At 35.2% G+C, this 26755-nt stretch overlaps 1 protein-coding gene across 4 annotated transcripts in view; it reads right to left on the bottom strand.

Annotated features, from left to right (window-relative positions):
• Positions 1–4133: 4133 nt before the first annotated feature.
• Positions 4134–26755, bottom strand: part of ARID4B (AT-rich interaction domain 4B) — a 143920-nt gene continuing 121298 nt past the window's right edge. For 3 of the 4 annotated variants that reach the window (XM_081297193.1, XM_081297194.1, XM_081297195.1), the window contains 7 exons: positions 22991–23075; positions 20132–20330; positions 15539–16753; positions 13662–13775; positions 11101–11316; positions 9197–9343; positions 4134–4338 (listed from right to left, as the gene is read on the bottom strand). In XM_081297193.1, the coding sequence (XP_081153319.1) occupies positions 4211–4338; positions 9197–9343; positions 11101–11316; positions 13662–13775; positions 15539–16753; positions 20132–20330; positions 22991–23075 (2104 nt within the window). In that variant the 3' untranslated portion in view covers positions 4134–4210. The other variant, XM_081297196.1, reaches the window with a different exon arrangement.

The raw sequence follows: 26755 nt of genomic DNA, 5'->3' as shown, positions 1-26755 counted from the left end.
AGACCAGGCATATGCCTGTAATTCCAGGAAGAGGCAGAGGCAGGAGGACTGCAAGTTCAAGTGCTTCAGCAACTTAGGCCCTAAGCAATTTATGGGGAACTTGTCTTAAAAAGGTCTGGGTTTGGGTGGGGCTGGGGCTGGAATATAGCTCAGGTGGTAGACTGCTTCACATGTACAAAGCTCTAGGAAAAATAAGGTCTGGGATTTAGCTCAGTGGCAAAATGTCCCTGGGTTAAATAAATCCTTGGTCCCTGAGTACCACCCATCCTTGCAAAAAAAAAAAAAAAAAAAAAAACAGGAAAGTAGTGTGCAAGAGACTGTTATTGGAAATAATATAAAGATTATCCTTACTGCCATTCAGAACTGTTTTTTAACCATTAAAATATCGCTAACCCTTCCTAAGGCGTTTGGCCAGGTGCAATGGCAGATGTCTGAAATACCAGCAACTTAACAGGGTCTAAGTAACTTAGACCCTGTCTCAAAATTAGAAATGGCTGGGATGTACCTCAGTTCCCAGGCTTCAATCCCTGGTTCCAAAAGTAAGAGAAAGAAATGTTAGGGGTTTCATGGATTCTGCTCCACTTTATCAGAAAATTGCCTAAAGTTACTTCAATAAGAAACCAACCTTTTGGAAAACAATATAACATCTCAGTTTTATAATATACTGTGAGCTAACCTAATAAATGTACTTTAGGCAATCCTTGGTAGACTTGGGTCAAATTCTAGATATATAATGAAATTTTCAATCCCTTTAGAGAGGTTAGTAAAAAAGGGGCATAAGCATATGATTACCAACAAAATTGGTTATCATTACTCTCTGGAGCACTGTCTGTAACATGTTAGGGTTTTGTGATGAGTAAGATTGAAAACAATAGGATAAAGGAAATTATTTAGCCAAGTATCTTTCTACATGCTTTCTCACCTTTTAAACAGTCAACACCGACTCCTTACAAAGAGTATGCTCTATAGAGCATTACCAGATGTATTTGAGAATACATTTCTAGGGGACAATATTTAGAAACTCATTTGGGGGAAGCAGGTTTGACAGATTTTAAAACCTCTCCCTTAAAACTAATTTCTGTAAAATAAAGGATCTTCCCAAAGATGCTTTAATGCATACTTGAGATTTTTGTGTCCAAGTTAATCTTCATTGTCTTAAGAACTTTTTCTTTTGTTGGAAAATCCACTAAATGGGAACAAAAAGCTAAATGTTGATTGTAGAAGATTTGGAGCATTGCAATGGTTTTCAACACAGGTACACATTAAAATCACTGGAGTTCAAAGCCAGACTCAACAACTAAGTAAGGCCCTAAGTAACTAGGCAAGACCTTACCTCAAAATAAAAAGGTCTGGGATGTGACTTATTAAGGGCCCCAAGGTTCAATACCTTGAACAAAACAACAACAAAAAAAACTCATAGACCTATCCCTTCCCTTCATTCCTGTCTTACTCCACCTGACCATCCTGCCGTCTTTCCCATGTGAATCTGCATGGAATAAATACCCTGTCTCCTTCCTCCAGGACCTAATGAGTATAATAAATTCTGTTTAAAAAAAAAAAAAATCAACACTCAGGTACTGTGCCAGACCAATTAAATAGAACTCTCTGAGGTGGGGTTTTACTATTAACTTGTTTTAGTAATGCCCATTTGATTCCAGATTGCAACAAGAGTAAGGCAGACTTAATAAAGATCTAGTTAAAATTTTAAAAAATAGCTACTGGTAATGTTTTTTGTGTTAATGAAAATTTTTAATTTTTTTTTCTTCTTTGGAGAATGAAGTCTTAAGAAAAATACAGATTCAAGTAAAACAGTGTATGTACTTCAAAAAGGCCTAAAACAATCCCTTTTCTGATTTAAGATGTCACAGGAGAAGACATGTCTCTGAAGAAGGGTTTGAGGAGATTCCAGAGAGAAGGGAAAATTGACCAGTGCTATTCTTGGCATGTGTGACAAAAAAATAATTTCAGCAAGTGCCAGTCAGAGGCAGACACAGGTTTATTTAGGAACGTAGATATTCAAAGGAGATTGGGGTAGTCAGATACCTTGGGGTAAAGCAAGGATTATGCATTCAAGGGAGAATATAGGCCATTTCCAGAGAGAGGCAGCAACCTGTTGGTGCAGCATCCATGCTAGAGGCTAGATCTAAGGTGGACCCAGGCAGACTTACATAATTTTCCCCAAGTATTTCCTGCACTTGCAAACTACCCTCTGTACACGGGCACAGGCGAGGGCATGTTGCTTGGAAGCTGCATTTCACAGGTGCTGCATTTCGGTGGCTTACAGGCACTTCCTTTGGAACTCTCTCTTCCTTTATTCCCAAATTCCTATCAATCATCTCAAATGGACTTTTTAAAAATTTTGGTGCTAGGGATTGTACTCTGTCTTATGCATGCTAAGCACACATTCTACCACTGAGCTACACCTCCAGCCCTGGTAAATGGACTTGTAATTTTTAAAGATGGAATATTCCCATTTTTATATGTCAGTTAACCATTTGTGCTAATATATATACTAGCAGTATATGTTCTAGTTAGTTCATTACATATAGTAATGAACTACAATTATGTTTTAGAAACAAAATCAAGGATTCACAAACTATGGCATTTTATTTCAGAGCCTTTGCTTACATTTGTACAATATATTACATAATTCTTCATTGTTTGCAGATCCTAATATATACTTTATAGCTTTTATTCTATAAGCTTTTTCTTCAACATTTTGCTGTCAACAAATCTTTACAGTCCTGTACAAATCTGAGTAACTTGAAACCATTTTCAACAAAATTAGTTACTATAAGCACACACTACAAGACTGAAAATGCTTTTCTTAGAAAAGTTGAATGTAAAGGATTCTGACACGTTAGCATCTACAACAAAATGCTTTGAAATTCTCACGTCGTATTGCCAGAAAACAAAACATGCCAGCCCCATTCAAAAAAAGTACACAGAACTACAATTAAAACAGTAAAACAGTCTGTACAGCAAAGTACTGTGTATTAACAGTGCCAGGTATTAAATAGCTTCAATGAACACATCCTTAATATACAAATGTCTTACAAAGGTGAAGAATTAAATACAAGTGCCAAACAGAACAGAGACTGGAATCATACAACATAAAGTCAATACAAGTGAAAACAATTTTGCGTTCATTTTGGATTTTATACAAGGCATTTAATTTTAAAGGCCTATCACCCCAATTAGCTATTTATACTTAAAATAACAACCATCTTTCTCAAGACAGTTCATACAAACCTTGAACCATACTAACACAGTTTGTTCCTGAAGTCCTTTGTTGTAGCTCATAATAAAATAAGCAATACAAATGAATTATCTGTATTTAAGGGAAAAGAAACATTTACAAGAAAACACAAAAATATAACTGTTATAATTCATTATGAATAAATATACACTTTGAACTGGCTAATTACAATCTTTATACATTGTTTAAGATTTAATACAGTTTATTAGCCATTTTCTTTTTTCACACAATGTATTATATCAAAATTAAAAAAAAATACTGATTTATAGAAAAATGGCAAAGTACAGTAGTTCCATTCCAATTTGAAGGGGCATGAAAAGCCACTGCAAGACCTTTTAGCCAAATTCAAACCTGTAAACATGTTCAGTCTTTTTTAAGGAGAATCTTCAATATTTGGTTACCAGGACTGATGTCTAATATCCTGTTAACTGCAGGTTTTGAATTTATTACATGTGCTTGACTTATACAATTAAAGCCACCCAAAGGTGACTTGCTTTAAAAAACAATTAGCTTGTACAAATGAAAATAGGTTCATATTTTTCATAAATAAATGGAAAAATATCAAATGTTCCAGCTTTAACAAAATACGAGGGAATACATATACAGTAAGTTATCTTACATGTTCTGGCCCACCCCTTAACTATGCTTACTGTATTGTCTCTACAGGCAGTGAAAAGCCTTCATTTGCCACAGTGGAAGGCCTTCAAGTTACCAGACACGCAATTCCCAGACAAGTTGGAAACAATTATTGCTTGAGGAAAAGCAGTTCATTGTACTTTTTCTTCATAAAAAAGTGCACTTAAGTGCCAAGTCAGCTTGTCAAGAAACAATTTTTAAATACAAAATAGTGCTTGTCTGATTTTTTTTTTGTGTGTGTGCCACTGTGCAGTATAAAAAAAGACGTGGCCCTCAACAGCCATTAAGTGCAAAGTGCTTTAGCAAGTCCTGCTGTCACCTGCACTCAACTGACATTCCATTTTGTGATGCACTGGACATTGATGGTTCAGCCAACGTTAACATTACAGCAGCTGTTATGGAACTGGATGAAGGGGAAGAGGAGGAAGAGGACGTAGCAGCACCTAAGGAAAAGGGAGACCAATGACTTAGTAAATTATGTCTAACAACAGGAAAAAACATTAATCCTCTGAACTAAATTCTGTTGTACTCTTCAAAACTGTTAGCTTAAAAGATAAATCAGTTCTCACTACCACCACTATGATAAGGAAGAAGTCAGTGTGTCTCCAGAATCCTGACAGTGCCCAAATACAGACATAATGAAAGAGGACAGATCTGCATGTCTCAAGGGGATGGAGGGAGGGACTGGGTGCCTGCCTGGTCTATAAGACATGGAAACAAACTACAGGAAACACTTTCTGCAATAAATGCCTCAGAGAGCTTTGAATCCAATGGGAAAAGTCTGTGTTATACTCCCAAAATCTTTTCTTCCCTCTTCAAGCCTCCATTCGTTCTGCATTTAGAGTTTTCTCATAAACTTATACAGTGCTAAGAATGGGAGGGTAAGTTGCTGGGGGGAGGTCCATAGTTCAACAATTGCATTCTTCACTTGTTTTACAAGGCAAATAACACAATTATTTTCCTCAGAGAAGTTCACTCATTGTTATAAATTAGTGTTTGAAAAGGAAGATTTTTTTAAAAAATAATATGCCCAGATTAAAAGAAAAATATATATATTTAGCACAGAGGAAGAAGCTGGAAAACCAAATCTTCCTCTCAAACAAGGCCTTCCTAATCCCTGAAATTCTATACCCCACTTTTACCAGCTACTTCATATTCTTTAAAAACTGAAGAAAGGCTGGAAAGTTACTGTTCCAAGGTCGTTGAGTGTATAGTATGTTTTGGTCCTGGGGACTGAACCCAAAGGGGCAACAGCCTCATCCCCTGCCATTTCAATTTTTTTACTTTACTTTTTATTTTGAGCTCTGTCTCCCTAAATTGCTTAGGTCCTTACCGAGTTGCTGAGGCTGGCTTCCTGCCTCAGTCTCCTGAGCAGCTGCAATTACAGATGTGCACCATGGTGCCCAGCCCAAGGCCTAATTTTTAAAAGAAAATTGCTTTGGAACATCGTGTTCCAATTTGTGTACACATCATCTGTGGGAGATTTTAAACCTCCAACTGCAGAGCTGAGTAGATTTAGAGGGACTTTGTAGACTTCATAGCCTAAAATATTTACTGTGGTGTGTATAGAAAACATCTATAACCTTTGTTCTAGAGAAATTTGATCTAGAATTTTAAGAAATGATACACAAATTTAAAATCTGGAGATATAACTTTTGAACACAAGTGGAAACTGTATAGTATCTGACTTTTTGAAAAACTACATTTTAGATTATTCCACATTGGTATATACAGCTCTTTTTCCTTTTCAAAGTAGTAATCAACTGTATCTATGAATCACAACATTTAAATTCTAGTCTTTTGCTGTTAACAAAAAATGTAATGAATATTTTGAGCATCATAAAATTTTAAATCTATTTTCATCAACTGGATGAAATTTAACAATTTCCATCTGCTGTTTTAAATATCAGTATAATAAATTTTGTGGCTACATATTTGACCTAGAGATCTATACTTAGAACTGGAATTATCAAGTTATTCAGATATATCTGACAAAAAGTTTACAAGCTAACTATGTAAAAGCTTTCAGCAATGCATAAACATGTGAATCTCACTATTTTTTTCCCCTAATATTGATTTTAGATATACATAGGGTTTTGGGGTTATCCCCCCACCCCCAGCAAAGAGTGATACCTTACTTGATTTGCATTTTATTGGTTAGTCATGACAATCACTTTTCTACTTTTTTTTTCACTTGTACTTAGAAATTTACTTTTAATGCTAAGTCCTCAGAGAACACATCTAAATATCATAGTCTCTCATTACAGAGTATTTGTGATTGACCAGACTTACAGAATACTGCTGTGAAGGAACTATTTCTGGATTGATGTCTTATGACATAGAAAATTCCTATTAGAAAGGCTTTGGTTACCGAAGAGTGAGGTGTTCTAGTGAAATCATTTAAACAATTGGAATGATTACTATACCTTATTTTTAATCATTTAAAAAATGATTACATGACATCAAACACATAAAACATTAAAATCCCCTTCCTTTAACTGAATGCTCCTATAATCTTTCTATACATTAACATTTAATTTCTTTTCAAATACTCTTATAACTCAGATGTTCACCCACCCCACAAATCAAAACAAACTAAAATTAAGGTGGAAAGAGTTTAGAGTACCATGAAACCAGATAAGAAAAGTCAAAGGGAAAAAAAAAATAACCTCATTTAAAGAAAAAGGAAAATACAAATGAAAGTGCTTTAGCTGGGTGTGGTGGCACATGCCTGTAATCCTTGCAACTGGGGAAGCTGAGAGGCAGGAGGATCTATTTGACATTTCCACCTTGATATCTAATAGAATTAGAATTCACCATGGATAAAACAGTATGTGAACCTTGTTCTGCTCCGCAATCCATGTCTTGTCTTTTCTAGAGCTACACCATTTACAAATGACAACGTGTCCACAGCTGTTTTAGTCAAAAAACTAAAATTATCTTCAATTCCTCTCCTTTACCCACCAAATTCAATACATTAGCATTGCTGTTAACTCAAAATTAATCTACCTCCATCTGCATTGCAGTCATCCTGGGTCAAATCACCATCAACTCCTACGTCAACTATAGCAATGGGGTCCCCTTACCAACACTGCTTTCACTGTTGCCCCCCCCCGCGCCCCCCCCCCCCCCCGCACACTTTACTCTCCACCCAGCAGACAATAAACCTTCAAAGATATCATTCAATTTCGCTTCCTGAACTTTTCAGGAACTGTTCATTTCACTTAGAATAAAATCTTATTTCCTCATTGTGACCTGCATGGCCCCACACGATTTGCCCTCCGCTTTCCTGGCTGATATTTTTACCATTCTCACCTCAGAGTGCTGATTCTTAACCTGGGGTAATTTTACCCATCTCCCACCATCCTGAGGACATTTGGTAACATCTGGAGACATTCTTGGTTCTCACCACTGTGAAGTGCTACTGGCATCTAATAGAGGCCAGGGATGCTGCTCTCAACACACTATGACACACTTAGCAAAAAGTTATCTGGCTCAAAATGTCAATAGTGGGCTGGGGTTGTGGCTTAGTGGTAGAGTGCTTGCCTCAAATGTGAGAAGCACTGGGTTCAATCCTCAGTACCACATAAAAATAAATAAATAAAATAAAGAAGTGTCCATCTACAACTAAAAAAAAATATTTTTTTAAATGTCAATAGTGCCACATTTGAGAAATGCTGTATTAAGGGCCTGTTTTTCTCTCAGTCCAGGACTTTCATTATGAACTCGATTGTGTATTTCCAAAACACTATTTTGTATCCCTAATTGTCAATGTGACTGTTATTTGTAGATATGGAGGTGATTAACATAGTAAGTGTGGGTCCCTAGAATGACAACACTGGTGTCTATATAAAAAGGAGAAAGGATACCTACAGACACAGAAGCCATGTGAAGACATGGCAAGAAGGCAGCCAGCATCCAGAAAGCATGGGGGGCTGGGGGAAGGACATGGACCATACTGGAACCATGATCTTGGACCTTTAGCCTACAGAATTATGAGAAAATACTTTCTAATGTTAAGTCGCCCAGTCTATGTTGTTGTTGTTGAAATTGGAGCCCAAGAAAACTCTTTCCCAGATTTTAATTTATTTCACTTTCTCTAGTCACTAACATCTCAGTAAAAATATCCCAACCATCTTTAACTAAAGTATCCCACCCAGTAAAGGAAATTATCTAATATACTATTGGTAGGAAGGTCAATTAGTACACTCCTGATGGAAAACAGAATGTAATTTCCTCAAAAATTAAATATATAAATACCAAATGGTCCAACAATCCCACTACTGAGTACATATCCAAAGAATATAAAAATAAGTCTGTAGAAAAGATCTGTACTTCTATTTCACATGATTTCACTTACACGTGAAATCTAAACAAGCTGGTTTCAAAAAATAAAACAGTAGTTACCATAGGCTGGGGAGAGTAAAGAAGGAGGAGACATGGAGAGAGTTTAGTTAATGGTTACTATATCAGCCAGACAGGAATACATTTTTGGTGTACTATAATATACAGAAGGGTCATTAGTCAGCAAAAGTGTGTTATAACATTCAAAACAGCTAGAAGATAGGATTTGAATGTTCTCAATAAAGAAATGATGAATGTTTGATATATAATACATAAATATCCTGAATTTATTACTACACAATGTGTGAATATGAAACATCATACTATACCCTGTTAAAGAAGAAAGAATATTATCTATTAAAAATACATTTTTAAATAGAGTAACCCATTCAGTCACTACTACCTAAATATCCCTCAATTTTTCTTCATAGTGCTTTTCATTAACTAAAATTATTTTATTCACCTTTTAGGGGTAGATTGTGAGCTCTGTGAAAGTGAAAGTATGATTTTGGATAAAAAGTTCTCCATTCCACAGATGACATAAACCCACATTAACTACAGAGCAGTAAGCTGGTTTAAGTAGGCTAAAAATATTCACTTTCACTTTGCAAATCAACTACTTACATTTTAGCTGCTACTTTTCTTGCTTGCTATGAAATATTCATTGTGTGACAATGTTTATATCAAAAGTACAAGTGAAATATTAAATCTTATTACATTCAGATTTTTATAATTACTTTGTGCATATTAAATGATTTGGAGGGGTTGGGATTGTGGCTCAGAGGTAGAGCGCACGCCTAGCATGCATGAGGCACTGGATTCAATCCTCAGCACCACATAAAAATAAAAGTATTATGTCCACTTTATAATAAATAAAATAGATAAACAGAAAATATTTAAAAAATGATTTGGAGTAAACTTAATTTTATAATATAAATTATCTAATGAAATACTTACTTTCTCTCTCTTTCTTCTTTAAACGCTTTCTCCTCCGATCAATGGAAGCTACTTCAGATTTTAAGGACAGATAATGTTTTCTGATTTCTTGCAGTTTTTCTTGAAGAATTGTAATGCGTTCAGCACTTGTCATATTTTCTAGATCCGCTGTCAATTTATAAAACTTCTATTAATATGCATTTTGGGGAAAAAAATTGATACAAAAAAGAGAACATAGCGTGTGGTTGTAGAATAAGGCGGAAGTAGATAAAATGAACAAACAGACTTCTAAATATTTTGTCTCCTGAGATTCTTTCTCTATTTTAGAATAAAACCTTATGCAAAAACACAAGATCTGTTGAATGAATGAATATGTACAGAATTAAAGACCTTATAACCCTAGTGTGCTAAAATCCCTAGTCATACGAACAGTAGCACTATCGTGTATGATTTTTAAAAATCATATGTAGAAATAAGATGGGAAACACACCCAAATGTTAACACTGTATATATTTCTGAGTGACAGAAGTATGGACAAGTTTTTCTTTTTTGCAGTGGTGCACATTTATAATCCCAGTGAATCAGGAGGCTGAGGCAGGAGGATCACAAGTTTAGCACCAGCCTCAAGAATGGTAAGGCTTGCTAAGTAAACTCAGTGAGATCCTGTCTCTTAAAAAAAAAAAAAAAAAAAAATACAAAGAAAAAAAAATAGGGCTGGGGATGTGGCTCAGTGGTTGAATGCCCCTGAATTTCATTCCTCATACCCTCCCCCCAGATTCTCTTTTACCTTTATAATTTTAAAGAGATTTTATTAAAATGTGTATAACTTTTAAATTGGAAAGAAAAATTTAAAAGACCTAAAACTCTTAGGACAAAAATGTCCTATGAATACTTGAGGTATCTGCCCATGTGAGAAACTCTGCTGTAGCCTGTTTTTTTTTGTTGTTGTTGTTTTTTAAAGAAATTTCAGCCAGGGGCACTGGTGCAAGCCTGCAATCACAGCAATTTGGGGTGGCAGAGACAGAAGAGTTGAAAGTTCAAGGCTTGTTTGCCTAAGATAACTTGGTGAGAGACCCTACCTCAAAAAGTAAATGAATAAAAATACAAAGCACTGGGGTGTAGCTCAGTGGTAAAGCACCCCTGAATTCAATCCCCTGTACAAGGAAAATTATATAATTATTCTGGCAATTTCTTACATATATGAGTATAGAGAGAAGTATCCTTACCCAGCTTTAGTAATTTTTCAATTTATGTGTCTTATCTGTATCCCTATCCCAACACCTTATTGTTTAAAAGCATATTCCCAATATCGTATCAGATATATCAACTCAAGCGTTGACACTGTCCTTGACTCCCTTAAAATTTTTCTTTTACCAATTTGTGTATTCAAATCATGATCCAAGTAAGGTCTATTGATTAAAATTCCTCTCAGGTTTGGTAGATTCCTTTTTAGTATTTGCATCAACAGTTACTAGGAGATATATACCTACATATACACATACACATACATAATAGAGTTTTATTCACCCACAAAAAGAATGAAATATGTCGTTTACAGGAAGATGGATAAAACTAGAGACCATTATGTTAAATGAAATAAGTCAAACACAGAGGTAAAGGGATGAATGTATGCTCATATGGAGAAGCTTGAAAGGAAAAGGGAAAAGAAAGGTGAGGGTGGATCTCGTGGAAATCAAAGAGATGGAAAGAGAGGAAAGGGACAAGGGGATGGGGGGGAGAGGGAGGAGGGAACAAGTGCTGGGAAGAGATGTTGGTCAAATTATATTGTTATAATGTGTGCATGTACAAATATATAACAACAAATCCCATCAATATGTACCACTATACTGCACTAATAAAAAATCTGGAGAAAAAGTTACTAAAATAAAGTTTCTGCTGATCAATTTTTAATGCACATCACTTACACATCTGAAAACTCCACTTGTAAACTTTGGGTAATCGATTACTAGGCTCCTTGAGATCAGGGTCCTTATCTCCATTCTTTCCACATTTTCCAGGAGACTGCATTCTTGCAGGAGATTTGGTACTGTGAGACTTCATTCCAGTGGAGGCTGACTTGACTGGCTGAGTCTTAGTTACACTTTCACCAGCTGAAAGTTCTTCACTATCACTACTGTTTGCTGAAAGAAAAAGAAAAGAATTAACAAACAAACAAACAAAAATGTAACAATGTATTTTGGCCCAGATTTTAGTAGCTACCAAAGTTAACCATTTTAATTTACCACTACAGTAAACAACCTGCCTATAAAACCTAGAAAATCACATGCAAATGCAGAAGTATCTTAATTAAGAAAAAAAAAAAAAAAAAACTCTTCTTACCTGAACTGCCAATACTAGGTTTTAAAAAGTCGTAATAACCTTTTATTTTACTAAGTAGACTGTTAAATAGTCAGTAATCATTGGAATTTTTTTTATTCTATCATATTAATACATAAAGTAGAATGTACCATCTTTTAAACTAACTCACTGTAGAAATTCATTTCAATAAATTCAGGTTGTGTGCACGTTAACACTTGGGCCACAAGCAAATAATGAAGCATAATCATAATATTCAATAAACAATTCCTTGGGGAAAAAACTTAAATTTTGACATGTATAATAAATTTCTTCTTAAGTACCTGCTATGTTACAGCTTATTGGCTACAATAAACCCATCAGTCTCCCCTGCTAGATATACTCCATACTTCATGAAGAATGCAGAAGTCTGTGTGATAATCATGTCACATCTGCCTTTGTTAGTGAAGTTTCAGTAATAAAATGGAAATATATAACCATGACAGCTTACCAGGTGAATAGGTGGCAGAATTAGTACTGCTATAAATTACCTTTTTCTGGATAAAAGGTATTATTTTGAGATTCCATCAGAGTTAATTTACTAAATTATCCTCAGAGAATGGACAACTCATTTGGATTTACCATGCAGAAGCCCAGTAAATAAAATGGGAGAATACAATTAATGGTTATATCTTTGTAAAGATATATGTTTACTCATTAAAGATGGGCACTCTTAGAAAATATCATTCAAATGGCAAAGTCTTGAAGACAAAAACATCACAGGGTAAGAAAAATAAGCAATTACATCCTTTCAGATACACCAAATAATTTGTGACCTGTCATGTGCTTATTGATTCTTCATTAAAAGCAACCAGAAAATAAAAGGAAAACCCAAAACAAACCAAAAAACAGTCTCTCAAAGTCTCAAAAGTATTCCAAATAACAAAGGTATAAAGCAACTCTTCCCTTTGTGGTGTTTGGGAATAAAGAAACTCTACCACTCTTTTACACATATCTTGTACAAATCCCCTCCAGGCCCAGCCCCCACTGCTGCTCTGGAACCCCTGGAAACTCCTAGCTAAGCTGCCCAAGGGTTGGCCCCACTCTATGCAGTGGCCTGCCTCAGCCTGCCTTTCGTGGCCTTGCTGAGCACAGCCGCCCGGGGCCCCAAGGGATGCCATATTCACCGCCTGGAAGTCATATGGGCTCAGCAGAACCTCGGGGAGCTGGCCGAATAACCCTTTTCTGCACTGAAGTGCAGCCAAGCCGGCTGCTAGCAAAGGTCAGGCAGTGGAGGTGGCAGGAGTCTCCTGGAAGAGCAGCAGGAGGTCAATGTGGGGCACCTGAAAAAAAATTCTTTACATATTTTCTGCTTCTTATGTTGTCTACAAAAAAAAAGAGAGATCAAATGTGCAGCCCTCAGAAGAAATACAGTATTATGTTCTGGGCAAGTTGATGGAAAGAGTCATTACTAATGTCTTAAGCTGGAACATACTCAGCCAAAGTATTATTTGTAGCTGCTCTCAGGTCACATGGTTTGGAGTGCTCAAGATATGAGTCATAGCCTGAAATTGTGGGAATTATACCTCTGAAGCTATCTTGATTGTTTACTTGAATGCTGATATTTCCTTGAAGAATTACTAATTTATTTCACTGTAATAAAATTATATATGATTGAAGTATTTCATAATATGAGACATATACAATCAAGTGGAAAGAACTGTGAAACATAAAGCTAACAAAGATATTGGTATTTACATTATGCTGGCTACATTTTCAAAAGAATTATGTGGACTGGGGATGTGGCTCAAGCGGTAGCGCGCTCGCCTGGCATGCGTGCAGCCTGGGTTCGATCCTCAGCACCACATACAAACAAAGATGTTGTGTCCGCCGAAAACTAAAAAATAAATATTAAAATTCTTTCTCTCCTCCCTCTCTCTCTCTTAAAAAAAAAAAAAAAGAATTATGTGATCATTCACCAGCAGTCAATACCAAGGCTGAATAATACCAACATTGTTTAATTGTAGAATATAGCTAGGATCAGAAAACTTCTATAATTAACTTTTTTGAGGATGGAAACAAAATCAAAATGTTGAACTATTCCATATCCTGAATATCCTTTTCTTAATGGGAGGAAAAAATACATCAGCTATTATTGTTGTATTTTAAAAATTAGAGGTTTCACACTTACTGCCTTTTCCCTTCTTTTTGTTGTTTACCACTGTTGCTTTATGGCTTCTTTTCTGCTTTTTTGATGAACTGCCTCCTCCCTGAGCGTCTTTCACTCTTTTCTGACCCGTACAGGCTATGACAGGAAATAAATTAAGTAACACAAAATAAATCAAACATTCCCTAGGTATTTAATAATTTTACATTTTAGAAAATAATTTCAAACTACATATTCTCTATGAGATTTATAAATTATCACAGAAATCACTATCAATTTTTGATATACTGTCATTAATGAAGATGAATTCTTATGCATAAGTTAAAGTGGTTTTGGAAAGCAAAAAAACTTACATATAAACTGAAAATAGTTCTGAGTAGTCTAGTAATTCAAAAATGATGAATTTATGAGTCTAGTAATTTAAAAATGGATACATACTGAAAACCTGAACTTACGATTTAATAAAAACCAAAATATTAAGATTTAAACAGCTTAAAATGTTAATGAATTAATATAATTTTTAAATAATTTAAACAGCTTAAAATGTTAATGAATTAATATAATTTGAAAATAAATACAATGATATTAATGAGATAAATTCTGGAAGAAATTCACACTTGTTTTTACCAACTTATTTGAAAAACTTGGTGCTTAGGGCACTGGTTAATAAACACATGATTCCCAACTCTGTGGGGGTGTGTGCGCACACACACACACACACAGGTTCAAATGGGCAGAGATGATTTAGTCTGTCTGCAGACATGATATTCTAATTATTCTGGGCTAATTTTAATCTCTTTTAAGGTATGAGGAATATGGTAAGGATGCAAGCTCTGTAGAACTAGCATTGCAACATTACTGCTGAAAGCCCATCTAGCCTTCTGCTTGGATTATACAGCTTCCAAGACAGCACGGCACATAAATGCAATTGCAGTAGCTGTACTTGAACATCCCAATTGCAACTATATTTTTTTTACTTATTTACTTCAAAAAATTTTAAAAAGACATGTTTTAAGAAAAGATTTGTGAGAAATTTTTAATTAGACAATCTGATCTAGACTAAAAACCTAAAGCAAGCACACTAAAATCTGACATGTTATATGAAACATATACCCTCTGGTGCTCTAACTTCACAAGAGAAAATGTGTGTTTCAAAGCCAAGGCTCAGTTTAAAATGTACTTTAATACACCTGAACAAACTAGTTTATAGGAAAAATGATGACAGAATATAGGTATGGCAACATCAGTAGACATTAATATATATACAAAGTACTAATTTGAATTTCCACTTCTGAAAAAAAAATAAAAAAAGTATTACTTTAGGTTATTAACAAAAACATTGGTCCTTCAATTTGGGGGCTATGCATCTAAGGAAGCATCAAATTCCTTTACAAACTTTCCTAAGTTAGTTAGGCTTGAAAATCAGTTTGACATGGTTGTTTGCAGATAGCAAGTGCCTGGACAGTTGGTTGTTCCAAACCCCTACATACAGTATTTAGTTAAGGATGGAGGGTCTATCAATAAATCAAAATATATGTGAAAAACTGCACATTACAAATGCAAAAACAATGTCACAGAAATCTATTTAAGGTGCTCATGCCATACAGTAAAACAGTATAACAAATTTTCAAACAGGCTTGGCTTTGGGCCTAGGTCTAATTTCTCGAATGTGTTCCGTTCCCTTGATATGTCATGGATGGTTAAGGCAAAGGACATTAAAACCTCAAGCTCTTAAATGTATTCAATCATCATTATTTTCAAATTATATTCCAAATTTTTTATTTTATTGGGTTCACACAAGTATGGCACTTAAATGTCACAATATAAGGAGAGATACTGTGAAAGCATTAAAACTGTAGGTGGGAAGATCCTAAAGTCAACACATGCTTTTTCTTCCTCACCTTTTCCAGTATGTTCTGGTTCTGGCTGATTACTACTGCTGGAGCTCACACTGGCATCAAAGCCTGCAGGTGAGCTGTTCCCTTCAGAATGGAGGTCTTGCAGCTCTCCCCCGACACTCTCCACCTCAACTGTGCTGTCAGTTTCACTCTTGATACTTCGAACCTCTTCTTGATTTGGAGCCAGGGGCTCGGACACTGTAACAGAAGACTGCTGCTGACTGGCTTCTGTAACAGTGACTGATGAAGGCGATTCTGGTGTAGTAGGAGGAGTATTGAGCACTGAGTTACTGCCACTACTTGGAAATTCTGCTTTTCTGTCACTGACTTCTACTGCTTTTTCTTCAATGGGCTTGCTATCGACTCTGACTGTCGGTGGTTTTTCTAGCTCTACACCAGGTAAACAACTCTCCTCTTCAGCCACAATCTGCAGTGACTCCTCTGCTGCCCCCTCTTCTGGGGCAGGATGGGGTGGGGACGCTGCAGCTTCAGTATCAGAGTCTGAAAAAAGCTCCTTCAGTGTTTTTTTAGGCCACTGTCCCTGAATACTTGACCAGACATCTTTCCGATCTTTAGCCCTGCTATTCTGAAGTCTTTCATCAGAGTTATTTAAAAGTTTTATTCTTTTTTCTGCTACTTCTGAAAATCCTGAATAGAAACCAGTTGTCCGCAGAGATTTTCTTTTTTCCTCCAAACCATTGTATTTCTTCGTTGGTGTCATCTTTGCTTTCGATTTTTCTTCATCATCTTCATCTGAAGAGCTGTTGCTGCTGTTTTCTATGCAAAGTGATTCTTTGCTTTTGGCCCTCTCTTCCTTTTTACCAGGTGATCCTGTTTTTAAACAATCCTCTGTATTGCAATACCTCCTTTTCCCACGTTTTATTTGTGACTTTGAAGATTTGTCAGTTATGTCCTTCTTGACATCCTTTCTCTTTTTTGTGACTTCATCTTCTTCTTCATAATCAGTATCTTCTGATATTCCTTCTATGTCTTTTCTTAATCTTTCTGGAGACTTAGATACTGGTTTGGACATTACCAAATCTGCATGGACTTTGCTTTCTTCCAGCAAAGACAAACTATTCTGTTCCTCTTTTGAAATAAGTTCATTTCTGGTATGTGTCAAATGATCCATCTTTGATTCTTCTTTGCCATTATTATCTAGGTCCTGGGCACCTCCTTCATCTTCCTGTTCACTGTCTTCAGCAGAACTTTCAGAAGCTAAAAAACAAGAGGGAGAAAAAACATGATGAGAATGTGAACATAAGCAATGTCTTCTAAGTGCCAGGCACTTAATGTAACAGCTCCTAGGTTTACAGTCCCTGCAGCTTTTATCCCCACTTCATAGGTGAAGAAATTCTTTCCAAAAGGTGAAAACACTCACCCCAAATGGAAATGGTCTATTATATCATGATCATCGTGTTACTCACACCACTGGATCTCTCTTGCCAAACTCATCAAATTATAAATACAGAAGTTGTAAATTTGATTTTATGCAAATTAGAACTCAATAAAGCTAATTGTACATGAGCAGAACATGGTACAAAAACATGCAGGAAATAGAACTCTTAAAAAAATAAAATAATGCCAGCAACTCAGAAAGCTGAAGCAAGAGAACTGCAAGTTCAAAGCCAGCCTCAGCAAATTAATGAGACCCTATCTCAAAAATTTTTTTAAAAAGCTGGGAATGTAGCTCATGTGGTAAAGCACCCCTGGGTTCAATCTCTGATACTAATAAATAAATAAATAAATAAGAAGCAAGTTTAATTTAAAAAATTTAAGACATTAAGCATTAAAGCAGTCAAATAGCATAATGTTAAATTGTAGTCAATAAAAGAATCAGAAAAGTACAGAAATTTAATAAAAATTAATGGAAAATTTAAAAAAATAATTAAAAGACCCCTCCAAACTTAAAAATATACTGGGTATACTGTACAAGGTATAATACTGAACTAACTGGACAAAAAAGTGGAAGAAATAATCAACAAAATCACTCAAGAAAACTGTCTGAAACACAAATGCAAGCTCCTAGAATGACAGAGTACACACCACAGGTGCAGAAAATACATTTACACAAGGTGTATCTCATTATGGAATTTGAGGACATTAAAAACAAATTCTTTGGGGCAGGGGAGGGAGATTGAGGCAGGAGGACTGCAATGGGGGGAGGCCAGCTTAGGCAACTGCAGCAAGATCTTATCTCAAAACAAAAAATAACAAGGGTTGGGAGTGTAACTCAGTGGTAGAGTGTCCCTGAGCTCAATTCCAGTATAAAAACAAAAAATGAAACGATAATAAAACAAGTCACAAAGAATCAGGAATTGGAAGAGCAGAGGACTTAACAGAAATGATACTAAAAGAAAAAACAGACGAACAACTGAACAATGCTAGCTGATGCAGTTCAATGTTCTATAAACTCATGTTTCATTGCTGCCATGACAATGTTGGGAGTTGGGGCCATTAAGAGGTGATTAGGCCATGAGGGTACCCCCTCATGAACAGATTAATGTCACTGTCACAGGGTTAAGTTAGCTGCGCAACAGGAGTGGCTTTGTTACATAAAACTCTCTCGTCATGTGATGATGCCCTCACCATGCTATTATATAGCACAGCAAGAAGGCCCTCACCAGATACCAGTGATAGACTCTTCAGCCACTCCAACTGTGAAAAATAATTTTCTTTTCTTTATAAATTGTCCAGAGTACAGCATTCTCTTATATTAGAGAAAACAGACTAAACTACTCAATCATAAATAGAATAAAGCCATTTGCAAAAGTAAATAAATACTTTCAGTGTCTAAAAAATGTACTTTCCTTCCCTTATACTCATCTTTAAGGAGCTACTAGAAAATGTGCCATATCAAAACAAGAGTTTGAATAGGGAGGCCTGATATCAAGAAAGGAATTTCCAGTACTACATTGAAGGGAGATCCCTCCCATCTGTCCATCCCACCCTAAAATGAATGTATCTTTCCTGGGAAGATAGCTGTTCACCAGATGTAAAAGGAAACCAGTTCAAACTAGTGTAGTGTTATTTCTAAAGACAGTCATACTGAGGGCCAATGTATAGTCTATTAAGGGGCCTACAGCCATTGTATAGTCTTTGTATAGTCTTTCTTTTTATTCTTTATATTGTTTTGAGTACATGCTAATGAAATTCCAACTTTCCCTCCATGTCTTATTGTGGTACTACCTACATCAGCTGACATCATTTACTTCTGAAAGCTAGAGGTCAATCAAAAGAAGCCTATTCTCAGAAAACACAGAGCATCCTTCTGTTCCTACAGAGCATATTTACTAGTCATCCATTTCAAACTGTTTCAGACATTCTAAATGTGGTGAGTACCTGTTACCCAGAACTTGTTATGACCTCATCCAAATGAATTCCCTGGAGAAGCTTCTGTAACTCTCAAAAGAAGCCAATTCCTAATCAGATATGACTTAAAGAACTCTACTCAAACAGCATTCTGAGGGAGCTTTTGTACAAAGACAGGCTCATGTCTTCTGTTCAATTTTTAAAAATCTAAATAATATTCTCTCTGGTGGCACATGCCTGTTATCCCAGTGGTTTGGGAGGCTAAGGCAGGAGGATTCCAAGATCAAAAGTCAGCCTCAACAACTTAGGAGACCCTGTTTCAAAATTAAAAAGGGCTGGAGATGTCTGAATGGTTAAGTGCCCCTGGGTTCAATCCTTGGTACCCCCTTGACAAAAAGAAAGTGAGAAGAATGAGAGGGGAGAGGGGAGACAGGGAGAGAGAAGGAAGGAAGGAAAGTAGGTGGGTGGGTAATCACACACAAGTCAAGAGTGGTAAGTACTTCTGGGGATTTTAAGTAAATACAATTTGCTCATGACTGTGGAGATACATTAGTATCCATAATATTACAGTCCTTCGAATTCTACATATATTTTCCATAGATTATTCTATCACATATATTAGAAAACTTGTAAAACTCAAACTTTCAATATTATACAGCATTTGTCTTAGAGAAAAATAGTTTCATGTAAATATTCACCTAAAATAAGGGTCAAAAACCAATTTCTATTATATTCAAAAATTAAAAAAAAAATCAACAGTCTCAAAACATGAGCAATGTGAAAATGTTTTTAGGAATATAAGTTCTCTAAGGCCTTAGTTCAAAGATCAGATGTCCCTCCTTTCCTGCAAAGTGAATTTAACAAAAGTCCTACTGCTTTTGTTACTTGATACTTTTTACTTCATTCTGCCTTTTATACTAAGCTATAATGCCACCATAAAAGAAACTTTAACAGATGTAATCAAGATAAACAGTTTGGTATTAAAGTTTTACAATCTGATATTGTTGAAGATACAGTTTTACAGTCTGACATTGTTTAAGATACACTGTTCTTTATGGCAACAACAACAACAAAAAGTTCCTGAAATAAACGAAAGGTGAATATTATATTTTAACTAAAATTTCATGGTGTCTTAATCAATGACCAATTTTTTTTCAAACATAAGAGGTAACAAAATTCTCACTAAAAAGCAACCTACTAATGACAATGAATTGTCTTTATATAATTTAACTTACAGAAACTAAAACCAAATACTTGCATGCAATAAAATATCTGCTTTTTTACCTTGAAGTCCATTAAGGATGGAAGTAATTTCTATGGATTTAATATGAGCTGTATCAGAGTTTTTGGCATCAGTGAGATCCAGTTTGGATACCATTTCAGGAGATGGATTTGTCTGAAATGGTGGTTTTGCCAAACGTCGAAGTTTACAGTTTTTCGGAGAATATTTTTCATCTCTGTCTTTTTCTTTATCTAATTTATTCTGCATAAAGCAAAAAAAAAAAAAAATGTTGATCATACATTATCATAAGGAATTTATAAATAACAGTGTTAATACCATTTTAACTAAAAGTTATAGGATATATTGTTAGTTAACTATTCAACAGAATATATAAAGCCCCCTTTCAAAAAGCCAAGGTTTTTAAAAACTTATTAAACAAAATACTATAGAATGAGCAAAAACGTTTTGTATTTACCATGTAATACTGGGAATCAAATCAGTAATCAGACAGGAATTTTAAACCAACAAATAAATATACTAATAATTGATATTACCAATCCTTTAAAACTAAAAATCACAGTATGTTCAAATTAAATATTCATGCACAAAAAAAGAAACACAATTTTAACCTGTTTGTTTTAAAATTTCACACTCTCATTATAAAGTGTGGGATGGTAATGACAATATTCCATATTTTCATTTAAATGACAGCTTTGAAAAACTCTAAACAAATGATCAGTTGTAAGATCGAGTCAAGGGAAACTTTCTTACTTCATTGAAAAAAATTGAAATTTCGGGTAAAATTTGAAATTTTCTCAAACTCTCTGCTTATAAACAGATGAGCTGAGGCTTACATATTTTCCGAAAAATATTTTTTAAATTTTGCTATAAAATGCCTCGTAAAGGGCTACAGTTGAGGCTCAGAGGTGGAACACTTGTATAACACATGTGAGACACTGGGTTCAATCCTCAGCACCACATACAAATAAATAAAAGGTAATATGTCCACGTACAACTAAAAGAAAATTTTTAAAAATGCCTCATAGAAAAAATATAATTTAGCAAACTCAGAAGTATGGGTTAGCAATAAATAATTCAGAAGTCCTGTTATCTAGCTATACTACCATATTTGAGTGATTATTTTTAAATTCTCCTAAGAATGGTATATAGCTTATTATTTCATATGAGCAGAAAAGAAGTTAATTCCCTACATTTAATAATAGATGTGCCTTTAGGGTAGTGACTCTTCAGTGTGGCTCCTGGCCCAACAACAGCATTCTCCGGAAACTTGTTAGAAACACCAATTCCTAAATCTGATCTCAGATCTACTGAATCAGAAATGCAGAGGATGGGGGCTAAGCAATCTGAGTTTAAACAGGTATTCCAAGGAGTTCTGTACAATATCGGAAAATATTACCTAGAAAACCTTTTAAAAATTCACAAGGCTCTTCCCCATGATCAGGAATTTTAATATGCCTGAGGAGTCATCAAGAAGTGAATAGAGGCAAATATTTATAGAAAAAAATTTTCTATGTAATATTCTAGCATTGTTTATTGCACCCCTAACCTATCCTTCACCTTAGAAATATTGCTCAAACAGTTGCTCTGTTTTTTGTATAAAGACATTGGCTTTTTTGAGTGCCACAAAAAAATATTCTTCCAGTAACTAAAAACAATGCTAAACACAGTGTTATTTATATAATTTATGGTAAAGACCAAGAGTGAGAATATAAAGGGGTTAAGAAGTCCTGAGTTACAGCTATACCAAAAATTTAAAAACACAGACTTAATTCATAGTAAGTAAAGAAGAACCAATTTAGGGAAAAGCTTTTCACTATCTGGGGACAATAGGATAACATTTGGCAAGAAGGTAAATAGCTCTTCACTTTGAATATGAAGACTGAATTTCAGAAGAACTATTAAGCTTCCCAAAGCAAATATATCAAAGAATTAAAAAACATTAAAAATTCTAAAAATCTAAAGGTCTGCTTTCTCATCAAACATTCAAAAAGATTTAGTCTAAAAGAATAGAATTCTATCATATGTAACTGTAATAACAATTTTCCATGTGAGCTCATTAGTAGGTACCCGAGGTACTGATGCAACATGTGAGGCTCTTATGAATATACTCTAAACCACTACCTACAGTCAGAGAAAGACAAGATAAAAAGACGACTTGTCAGATAGACTAGGCTCTCTCCTCTGCCTTCAAAAATCTTTTCTTCCACAGAACAGTTTACCCAAGGTTTAACCCATGTTTCCCAGCCATACTACTTTACGGCTGGTAACTGGGGACCAGAAGTAGAGAAAAGTGTTGAAGCAGGTTAAGTGGAAACTGGTTGGGTGGTTTTATACAACATTGGGACTGATGAAGCCTCAAAAATCATTTAGCATTATTTCTAAAAATGCATTCCAACAAGCTGACAAAATACAGCATTCATAAATATGCTATTTTAGCTGGGTGCATGCCTGTAACCCCAGTGGCTTGGGAGGCTGAGACAGGAGAATTGCAAGTTCAAAGGCAGCCTTAGCAATTTCGAGGCACTAAGCAACTGAGACCCTAAATAAGATATAACACAGGGCTGGAGATGTGACTTAATGGTCAAGTACCCCTGAGTTCAATCCCTGGTACCAAAAAAAAAAAAAAAAAAAACAAACCCAGAAAACAAACCAACACTTAACGACCCTAAGCAACTCAGCAAGACTCTTGTCTCTAAATAAAACATAAAAAAGGGCTGGGGATATAGCTCAGGGGTTGAGTGTCTCTGGGTTCAATCCTCAGCACCAAAACAAAAACAAAAAACACACTATTTCAAGAGAGTGTAAAACTAAGAACAATATTAGTGCACACACTTAACTCATCATTTTGGATGAAAAGTTCTTTAAGAGCCAGTCATGTGTAGCAAAATCAACACATTTACCTTTATTTTCTTCCGATGTTTTATCTTTGGCACATTTTTATCAGCAGGTCTTACTATTTTATCTGCTTTAATCCATTCATCATATCTAAAATTAAAAGAAACTGATGTAAATATACAAAACATAAAACCACAGAAGAACCTATACCACATTAAACTTATACACAGAATTGTAACATTTTAGAACTGGAGATCTTGGAGAGCACTTGGTTCAATTTCCTGGGTCTGATAAATAAGCTACCAAGGCCCAAAGAGATTTACTTGGCAAAGTTCACAATGTTAGCTACTGGATAAGGCGAGAAGTCTTGACTCCGAGGTGCAGTCCTTACTCTGCTACACAAAAGAGAAACCAAATCTGTATAATAAGTATTAGGAAAAATCACGGTATTTTCTACACTTTCTGTTTTGTTTTGCTATTAAGCAGCAAGTAGGCAATTATTTTCTCCAGATCCATCAGAAAGGTAAGGTAATATGGTGATTTTAAATGGCATTATCTGATTTTCAAAAGCCTCCTACTGTAACTTATAGATGATGCAAAACCACCTAGGGGGAAAAAAAAGCCTGCTCATAAAATACTAGAAAAACATTTTGTCAAATTTTCAGTATTCTGAGATGCTTACTTCCTATGTGAATAGACAGCTGTACATCAACAGAGCTATGGTGACCTCTTGTCTTAATGATTTTACAGGGTGCAACTTAGTACTGATTACAATAAAGCTATTTGTTTATGAAAAAAACGGTGACTTTTTCATTTTCTGCAAAATCTTAGAAAGCAAAAACATTAAAAATAAAATGTCAGGCTGGGATTGTGGCTCAGTGGCAGAGCGCTTGCCTCGAATGTACAAGGCACTGGGTTTGATCCTCAGCAACACATTAAAAAATAAACAAATAAAGGTATTGTGTCCATCTACAACTAAAAAAAATTTTAAAATAAAATAAATTGTCATTCACTTTTTGTGTTCTAACGTTATATACATTATTGCAGAAAAACTCAAATCTTAAACTCTAGAACATGAAAGTTTGAAAAGGAGGTTTTAAATTAGTGATACTAAACAAATTAACAAGGGTCCCAAATGAACAAGTAAATTACTTGAGTCATGACTTGATAAGGAAATTACATTCTCCTGCTACTATAGCCTAAAAATTATCTATAGCAACTCCCAGGCAAAATGACATCCTGCTAGTATAAACTACTGGCTACATATAGCTAGTATAAACTACTGTTGAGGACTCAACTCCATGCAAGGGATCATGCCATGGTCTCACCCACTGGAAGCTGCTGAGAGCAACAATGAGAACAGGGAAAGGAATGGAAGGAACACTGGAAAAGTCTTAATATAATACCTGCTTACTCATCATATGTCCCTATTCTCAATACTAGGCCAAGTTTTCCACTGTATAACATAAGACAGCTTTTAAAAATACACTAAAAAATAAGACTACATACCACATAAAGATTTTTGAGAATCAAATATATGTTAGGTACTCTGAATAGCTTTAAAAAGGAAGTATTATTATTCCTTTGGGAACTATTCTGGCAGAGTAGCATCTACTATACATTTATGATGCATTTTATCTTTCCCAGCAATACAAAAAATTACATTATACTTTAAAAAGCCATTTAGAGCTGGGCAGTAACTCAATAGCAGAGTGCCTGCCTACCATGTATGAGGCCCTGGGTCTAAGGCCCAGCACTGCAAAAATAAAAAAGAAACAATTTAGTTCCTTTAAAAATTGTGAAGATGATGGAATATTAACACAAAATACCTCCAATTTCCAACCCTCTGCAAAGTTCAATGTGATTCCTAAAAAGTTCCTTTATGAGAATATACTATGGAAGAAGTCAGTGCTATCAAATTTGAGTAAAAGAAAACAAATTTCCTATTTGAGATACACCAAAGGCAGTTCATGGTGGCTACACATTACATTAATGTGAGATAAACAAACATGTCTTTTTAAAAAACTTTTCTTAACCAAAGACTATTTGTTATATAGTAAAGGCTGTTATTCAGTTCCCAAATGCCACAGTATACAGACACTATCTGGTAATCCTCATCTTCTTCCCCGAAATTATAAAATAAGGATGGTATCAAAGGACTGACTGACTGACTGTCAGAAGAATTTGATGTGGAAAGACCACTGGACCAAGCAGACTATTACAAGTAAGATGTCAATCTAGACTTAGATAGAATAATCTACATAAATAGTTCTTATTACTATTTCAATAATAGCAATTAATCACTATGGTCTTAATCATTCTGGGTAACAATTTTGTTTCAAAATTACCATCAAATACCATATGTGGTTTTGAAATTATTTGGAAAGTCAGTGGTTATCTTTCTCTGATTTTTTTTTTAACTTTTTGCTTTGCAGTAATGGGGACTGAATTCAGGAGTGCGCTAACACAGAGCTACGTCCATAACCACTTTATTTTTATTATAAAAATTTGAGTCAAGGTCATGTTAAGTTGCCTGAGCTGGCCTGGCACTCAAACTCGTGATCCTACTACCTGAGCCTCCCACATTGCTGGGATTACATGTGTGAACCATCATGGTCACTCTGGTTATATGTCTTGTTACAGCAATTACATATTAACTTGCAAGTCTATAAAATATTAGCTAATGTTATGACTCCTTCATTTTTTTTCCCCGATCCACTTTTTTGGTACTTAACATTAATTTGTTCAGGTATTCCCTTGTTCTGACACTATTCTTTTGGATTTCTCTTTTCTTAGCCAGAATTCTGTTCATTTTATAAAATGTAGTAAGAATACTGTAATTGTCATCATAATTAACAGCTTTTAGAAGTATAGTGTGTATGCTTAAAATCCTAATTACTGTACTTATTTGACACAACAATATTACTGACTTCTTTCAAGTATTCTAGGCTTTCCATAAGACACTATGTGGAGAATTGGAGAATTAGAGAACAAAAGGAAGCTGAGAGCTGTGGTGCACCCCTATAGTCCGGGTGCCTGGGGAAGCTGAGGCAGGAGGATCACGAGTTCAATGCCAACCTCAGCAAATCGAGGTGCTAAGCAACTCAGCTGGGGATGTGGCTCACTGGTCCAGTGCCAGAGTTCAATCCCCGATACCCACTGATTGGTAAAACACCAGAATAATGGTGTGGGGCATTCCTGGCCTTATCAAAGTAAGCACAGGGAAGACCACTGACTGAATAAACGAAATAAAGAAGTTGCATCCATGTATAACTAGGAAAAAAAAAAAAAAGAAACTACCCGTGAATAGGACAGACAGGTGAAAACAATACATGAGAATTTTGGTTGAAAATTTTTTTTTTAGTTGTAAATGGATTTTTTAAAATTTTTGTTGATTTATGTGGTGCTGAGAATCCAACTCAGTGCCTCACACATGGGAAGCAAGCGCTTTACAGCTGAGCCAAACCCCAGCCACCGGAAATCTTTTTAAATACAAATGCTCTTACCAAACAGAGGTTGAGACTATGGATACAGACATACAGGCAGACAAATATTTTAAAATGTGATGAGGTTTTAAGTAGCATTTTAGTTGCCTGGCCAATCTTCCAAGCAAAAGACAATCAGAAGATAAAATAATAATTATAACTGATTATTCTATTTGAAAACAGGAAACGTTTTTCCCTTCATATAATTACCTTTAGATTATTACACAACTGCTCTTATTTAAAGACTACCTTCAAAGAACAGAAAAGAAGAAACAAATTCATGTGTGTTGGGGGTACCAAAAAGCTGGGTCCCCAAACCCAATATTCTTTACAGATACCACCTGA

The sequence above is a fragment of the Spermophilus citellus genome (genome assembly GCF_964194105.1).
Source record: "Spermophilus citellus genome assembly, chromosome: 6".
NCBI lineage: Eukaryota > Metazoa > Chordata > Mammalia > Rodentia > Sciuridae > Spermophilus > Spermophilus citellus.
Note: the sequence above shows the minus strand (reverse complement) of the source record. Positions and strands in the feature narration are given on the sequence as shown.